Raw genomic sequence first — 7,115 nt, forward strand, 5'->3', positions numbered from 1 at the left:
CATAGAGGAGTCCTGCTGGAGACAAGGTGTTACACATACACGTATAAAATGTGTTTAATAAGAGGCAGACTGTGTGTGTGTGTGTGTGTGTGTGTGTGTTGGGTGCACTAACCTCATCCAGAGGGATGACTCGGGGAGGCATAGGTTCATAAGGCTCTGGTTCTGGTTCATGTGGACAGTCCGGCACACTAGTGATGAGAAAAGATGGTCAATCATTAACATACATTGCAGGCCCTCCCCCTCACTTATTAGGGTGAAGTTATAATTAGCATAGATGCAGCAGGCTTTGTCTGATGTCCTACCTGTCTTTGGTGAGGAAGATCTCCTGCAGGATGCCCATCTCTCGGTCTCTCTGGGTCAGTTTCTCTGTGCTGTTGGCCCCGGGGCTAACCAGGCCGCCCGTCAGCGCCAGGGGCCTCGGGGGTGTCCAGGGGACCCTCTCCTCCATGGTGTCATGGGAGAGGCGGCGGGACATCTCAAACGTCTGCCTGTCCATCATCAGCTCTCGTTTGGCGGCCTCACCAAAGTCCTTAATCTTGTTGACGTTGACTGTGAATTAGGTTTAAATAAATAATGATTAATATTTCATACTTTTATCAGATACTTGGTGTCCTAGAGCAATAAACACCCAACTCAAAGACGTTGCACATGCTTTACCTCTCTCGGTCTCGTCCAGATCGAAGTAGAAGTAGTGTTTGAGCTGCTCCTCCTCAGCCCAGTGAACGGTCTTCTTCTTCTTGCCCTTCTTGGTCAAGCTCTCTTCATCCCCACGAGGTTCTGCCAGAGCATTAGGCTTCTCACCTACAAATACAAAGAGACAATAAGAAAGAAATGTGTGAGGAGATTGAGAACACCCTCATTTTCATTTAAACTAGAAAAAAACCACAAGATAATGTAATGTCCTTATTAACCTTATTAAACTAAGGACTAAGGACCTTACCGCTGTCGGAGACCTCAGTCTCCTCAGAGGGAACGGGGGTCCCAGGCTGCTCCGGCTCCTGGTTTTCTTCAGCAGTAACGATGGAAGCAGCACTTTCTGGAGATGATGGTTTAGTAGAAGATGAAGAATACACTGAGGGTTTGCTGTCAAATGGATTTGCCTGCGGACAAAGAAGGAATGAAAGTGACAACCGCTTTAATGACGTGTTTCATTTGCTGAGGAATTAAATTCAAAAACATTTTTTTTTTTTTTAAAGTATATTCTGAGGATGTTTTGGACGGCGCGCACCTTGTTGGACGTAGGGGACACAGCCTTGGTACTAGCTGGAGAAGTAGCACTGGCTTTCTTCTTCTTGATTTTGATCCCAGGCACCGGAGCAGAGTTCAGAGCATCTAGGAACCCAGTGCACTCCATAGCTGCAGGAAGGACACAAGAGAGCAGTGAAGACAGCTGCTACATCACTATCAACTCTTAAATACGCACTTCAAATGTGACCTCGTCTTTAAACGTATGCATGTTTAAACGTACGTTGTGCTGGAATGAGCTTGACTTTGATCTCTTTGGCAGAGTTGGTGGGAGTATTTAGTGGTTTGTATTTTTTCTCCAGAGGTGGAGCATCTGATGGACCAGAGCTGTCGAGGGGAAAATGAACATAAAAGGAAACATGTAAGTACTATCATCAGCCACCGGAGGGCAGCAACGAGCAGCTGCATGAATACACAACAAGCTAACAGACAGTAAGGCAGCAGTACCATGGCCTCTTGAGGACTGGAGGCTTGATGTTGTACTTGTCCCCCAGCTGTGGGGCAGTGGGCGTCTTCTTAGCAGGGGTTGGGTTGAGAGTGTCGATCTCCAATCCTACACAACACACAACATAATCATCATTTCATACAGAACTTGTTCAAATGGAACATTGAGGGCCAACTACATCACTGCTCATCAAGTTAAGTTTACCTGTGGAGCGAATCTTTGTGTGGCTGGGCGCATGAGCTTTAGGTTTCTCCTTCTTCTTCTCCTCATCGGCGGTCTTTTCCTTCATCTCCCGCAAAACCACCTTGCTCTCCTCTTTCTTCTTTTTCTTATCTACGAGAGAAATGTGGAGTGCGTTACTAGCTGTTGCCGGTAGCAGCCATAGTGAACACAAGACAAGCATTTCAAAGTGAAATGATGGGTCTGTACCAGCAGGAGAGTTGCCGCTGCTCGAGACACTCTGGGAGCGGATTGTAGCCATCCAGCCTTCTACGAGCACGGACGCCAACTTCCTCAGCTCTAACAGTAAAAGACAAGTATATTAGTGCGAGACACACTACTGCTATAGAAGTATACATTTCATTTGGAATGTACAAGCAAACTGACCTTCGGTGTCTCCACTCTTGCTGAGCTGCTTGACCAGCTTGGCCGTGTTGTTCTGAGAGAAGATAAAGGCACAAACAGCAGGTCAGATGCTACAGTTCTACAGTGTCCAGCAGAGATGACTGTGACAGGAGTCAGTACCTGTTTGAGGTGATCCACTTTGAGAGGCAGCTTCTGCAGTGTGAGCAGGATGAGCTGCAGCACGGGGGTGTTGTTGGTGGTTTTGGAGTAGGTGAGCCAGGAGTTGAGCATCCTGTAGCCACCAACTAGTATAAACCTGGATGAAGGAGGGTACAAATGATTTATAATGAAGGATGGAGACGGTCACACGTGGTCAGTGTGGAGGGTGTGAGAATAAATACTGATCGATTGCTATACTGGGACAAAATGATCAAAAGATACATACACTATTACATTAATGCAACAGTGAAGTCAACAGATACACCAAAGCGAAGACATAAAAATACCCTAATGTGAAACTGTGTTTGAAAGAAGTAAACAAACATAATTGTAACTTTATACTGACTCAAGAAACCACCAATCTATTTAAGTCAGAACACGCCACTCACCTTAAATTTGAGTTATGATTTATTTTTCTTAAGAGTTTACAGTTTAATTGAATGGAAAGTTTTCATACTTGTATCGACTCCTCTGTTATTATGAATTAAGAACAAGACTTGCAATATACAGTAAACAAAGTAGAAGCAAGGCCTACCTGTTAAGAACATCATGGGATTTGGTCTGCAGGAGGATGCTCAGGTACATACATCTACTGACCATCTTGGTAGAAGCTTTCATCAGGCTGCATTGAAAAAGAGCACAGGTGTTAAAATATGACATAGTGGAAGTCCTAATGATTACATTGAGAAGTCAGAGGTTTAACAGTTGAGGCACAGCAATCTGTCACGTCTACTTTCAGCTGCTCACCTATACACCTTTGGGACGCCCTCCAGGCTGCGGAGCTCTCCATCCTTCCCCAGCAGAGCCTCCACACCCTTCATAATCTCTCTGGGGTCCACTGGTCCCCCTGCCATGTCTGAAATACACACCTCAAACGATTAATACACAATCCAACAGCACATGGGTGTATTCCATGTTCTGGTATGCAGAGGAAATATTTTGTCTTTGGGAAAAGGTAAAGAAGTGCTGTTTAGTGGGGACTATTTGCCTGCCAAATACAAAAAGGGAGCTCCACGCTACATACATCCACACAGCCTTTCTTTAGGAAGCAGGACTTCATCTATTTTGTTCCAGAAATGTCACATCAAGGCTCAAAAGCCACTTCACATCAGACAGACAGAAATCTAGAACATCAGGCCAACAAGGTGACAGCAGTCAGATTCAGCTCACCACCAAACACCATCCAGACTCCACTTTGAATCATCTCACCTCAACAGCACCGACCTGTTTGTATCTAGGTCATTCTATCAACATGGTCCAAAGATCTGATGTACAACGCCCAGATCAAGAGATCAACACCATGAGCTGGCCAACACGGTCTCAGCAGAGTCGCTGAGGGTTTGAGCAACCGCACATTCATTAAGCTGCCTAACAGCCCTACTTACAGAACAGGGAATGAGAAGACGAGCACGCTGACCTACTATCCACTAAATCATTTGAACATGAGGCCAGGAAAGGCAAAGTAACACTATTTTAGATTGATGGTATGGTGTGGCTGACATGGTCACATACAAATCAGGAGTCACAGGAGAGTACAGGCAGCAGCATTTCCTTCCTGCCGCAGAGCATTCTGTTGCTCTGGCAGCCAAACATCCACAGTGCAGGGGGACTTTAGTGTGCTGCCTCGTACTCCATGTTTGGAGTAGTTGACCCGTCGAGCAGGGACGGGGGAAGAATGCCTCCTCTCTTACTTGCAGGACAGACATTTAGACTGATATCACCTTAGAGTGTGAGGCAACACTGTTTATTCCAGTTCAGGCTGTGATTTAAGAGGCGGCAGCAATGCAGAGAACAAAACTGGATGTTATTAACTAGCGCACAAAGTGCTACACATTCAATATGAAACCAACGTAACTTTTTACTTAATTTAACAGTTGCCCTAATCACATCAAACATAACTATTTATATGTATTCAATAGCTATAAGTATGATTTATTATTACAAATATAGTATCCTATCGATAAGTATCAATCACAAAACAAGGTGAAACGTCAAAGTTTTGTTAGAATAAAATTAGCCAAAGAGATGAATTTTTGAAAGAAATGTTACTGGTAATGATTTATCACATTTTTAATGCAACACTTCTATCACAATTATTCACATTTGTGCAAAAATGCAACACAAACAAGGAGAATGTAACAGAAACATCAGTAGTGCCTTGTAAAAACCTGTTTTACTAACTCTTGTGGAATCTGATGAAATGATAAACAGTTAAAAGAAAATCAGATAATACGCAGCAACAAATTAAAAATGTGATTAAAGGTAACTGTATGAAATATGAAATGCTTGAAAACTGTAGAATTAGTACGTTAAACGCTGAGATGTGTTAGGGACATCACTGCCAGCAGGGCACTAGCTGCCACCTACAGGTCACTTTATGTTCACACTCTGGCACTGTACTGACTTTGGAGTTACACAATAGAGAAAAGCATTACAAAGTAAAAGTTGTTAGTGCAACATTTCATGACAATAGTCTAAAGTGTTGCACATTAATCTGACCTCAAGAATGGAAGGATCATTTCAGTCTACTTGTTAACTTTGAAAAGTCCAAAGTGATCCAAACAAAGACAGCCAACACCAAGTCAATGGGTCTTTATGAATGTCTTCAATTGTATGGATTTAAACAATGATGACAAACAGTCTTATGAATAACCTCCAAATGGTTCATGAGATAACTGCTTGAGTTGAGTCTTATAAAGCATGCACATCTTTTCCCCATGTTTATGCATTTTATAATGAACCGTCCTTGTGCCAATTTGTCAACTTGTGTACAGAACCTGCAATTCTGGCGAAAATCTATTCATGATGTGAGGAATCAGTTAGGTCTTACCCGTGTAACTGTTGTAGTAGAAGTTTTATATAGTCTCAGACCTCCACAACACTGCAAATAACCCAATTCCTGTAAATGTCACAGTTGATACACATATACACAAAATCAGTGTTAAACATGGCCCTGGTTCCTGGTTCAGTGGGGGGAAAGAACATTATAGTCTGGGGGTGTTATGACATATCTCACTGGTAGATTATTGCAAAACAAACTGACTGTACTCCAATGACAAAGCCTTCTACTAAAATATATTTGCTGTATTTGTAACAGTTGCGCAACAACAGACGTGACTATGACTAAAGCACCAAGACATATTCATCAAGGAGAGACTGAATGAATCAAATAACAATGTAAAACGCCCTCGGTTATATAAGGGCAGTTCACGCAGCCTATAAAAGGCTTGTGCTTAAACTGACACCCGTCATAGCTGAGAACAGGCCCGCTCCTGTGTTGACAGAGGGGGGAGGGAGCTGCAGGCCGACTGCTAATCAGAGCCCTCCCTCCGTTAACCACTTCGACGACGGCAAACCAAACCCTACACAAGCAACAATGGCTGTCCAGGCAGAAAAAAAAAAAACCCCGCGCTGGTTGACAGGAAAAACAAGTAGACGAGCACCAGACATCTACCGAACAATGCGCGCATCACAGTCAGACAACGCGATGAACACCCGTCTGTACTTTTTGCCTGCATTTTTCAGTTTGGTATAAACTCCCCAAATGCAGCTCCGATAACACCGCGAGCCCCGCGAGCTGTCCCGAGAACCGAAAAAGCAAACCACAACCAATCCACCATTTTTTTGCGCTTCGAAAGATCACCTCGAGTCATCCTGCAATCTTTATCCACAGATTGCCGAGTCCCTGTGCTTTAATTATCGACATTCACACACACACACGGTGCTTTCATAAAATATATCCACAATCCTCAAGCTAACGCAATCTTTATGTATAGATTGCGGTGGGTGTTGGTTCCGTGGAGCAGCCCCTACAAAACAAATTCTGGCAGGCAAAAAGTCCCGACTTCATGAGCTGGAATTTGATTTTCTTTACCTACGGCAATCTTTATGAATAGATTGCTTATGGTTATTTTACGAATTTACTGACTACATTTTTAGTTTGTACAACCCGTCCATTCCGTCTCACACACAAAGAAACGGAGTCTTGTGCCTCCGTCCACTTTCCTGTGTGAGCTCATACTATAACATTGTCTATATTCAAATTGTTTGCCAAGAACCAAGCTAACTTACGGTGGCAGCTACCGCTAGCTAACCTGTCGTCTACGATTTATCTCGATTCAATTTAGCTTTAAAATCAACTTACTATTGACACTATAGATCCTCAGCGTCTCGGGTGTATTAGAGTGTGCTTTTCAGGCACTTATATCTCTTATTTCATAAATTTTATATCGTCAACCTTCATGGTTTTAATATTAACTGAAATACTTCTTATGGGTGGGGCTGTGATAGCTAAACGCTAGCCTTTCCTTCGGGAACAAACTGGAGGCAAAAATAGTAATCAAATGTCCATTACTTGAAGAAAAAAATATGAATTTGAGTAGAGTTGTTCAAAGTCCTCGACGGCTCAGTCTTCGGCAAAGCAAATTCATACCTGAAAAACACACAAAGAAACACACATTCAATTTCGACTCCTTCGACAAATTTCATCGTCCTTCGTCTATATCAAAGTCCTTTGTTGGTTGTTGAATACATTCAGTAGGAATTTCGCATTTTAGACGGAAAAAATGTTGAAAATAAGCCTTGCTGTCTTTCTGACTTCACTTACCTTTGACCAAATCCAGGAATGAGCTCGAAGAGGAGG

The 7,115-nt window shown here is 43.1% G+C and overlaps 1 protein-coding gene across 3 annotated transcripts in view; it reads right to left on the reverse strand.

Moving 5' to 3' along the window:
- Positions 1–7,104, reverse strand: part of ppp1r10 (protein phosphatase 1, regulatory subunit 10) — a 10,518-nt gene extending 3,414 nt beyond the window's left edge. Inside the window, exons 1-16 of one of the 3 annotated variants that reach the window (XM_029443210.1) lie at positions 7,080–7,104; positions 6,618–6,905; positions 3,221–3,329; positions 3,009–3,095; positions 2,435–2,570; positions 2,297–2,348; positions 2,120–2,209; positions 1,895–2,023; positions 1,693–1,798; positions 1,469–1,572; positions 1,229–1,356; positions 941–1,100; positions 658–801; positions 303–549; positions 113–188; positions 1–12 (exon numbers count right to left, since the gene is read on the reverse strand). The exon at positions 1–12 is cut by the window's left edge and continues 201 nt beyond it. In XM_029443210.1, the coding sequence (XP_029299070.1) occupies positions 1–12; positions 113–188; positions 303–549; positions 658–801; positions 941–1,100; positions 1,229–1,356; positions 1,469–1,572; positions 1,693–1,798; positions 1,895–2,023; positions 2,120–2,209; positions 2,297–2,348; positions 2,435–2,570; positions 3,009–3,095; positions 3,221–3,327 (1,578 nt within the window). In that variant the 5' untranslated portion in view covers positions 3,328–3,329; positions 6,618–6,905; positions 7,080–7,104. Of the gene's footprint in view, positions 16–112; positions 189–302; positions 550–657; positions 802–940; positions 1,101–1,228; positions 1,357–1,468; positions 1,573–1,692; positions 1,799–1,894; positions 2,024–2,119; positions 2,210–2,296; positions 2,349–2,434; positions 2,571–3,008; positions 3,096–3,220; positions 3,330–6,617; positions 6,906–7,079 lie in introns of those variants that run through there. The other 2 variants (XM_029443208.1, XM_029443209.1) reach the window with 2 other exon arrangements.
- Between the last annotated feature and the right edge of the window lie 11 nt (positions 7,105–7,115).

Source organism: Cottoperca gobio, chromosome 11 (genome assembly GCF_900634415.1).
Source record: "Cottoperca gobio chromosome 11, fCotGob3.1, whole genome shotgun sequence".
In the NCBI taxonomy this organism is placed as follows: domain Eukaryota; kingdom Metazoa; phylum Chordata; class Actinopteri; order Perciformes; family Bovichtidae; genus Cottoperca; species Cottoperca gobio.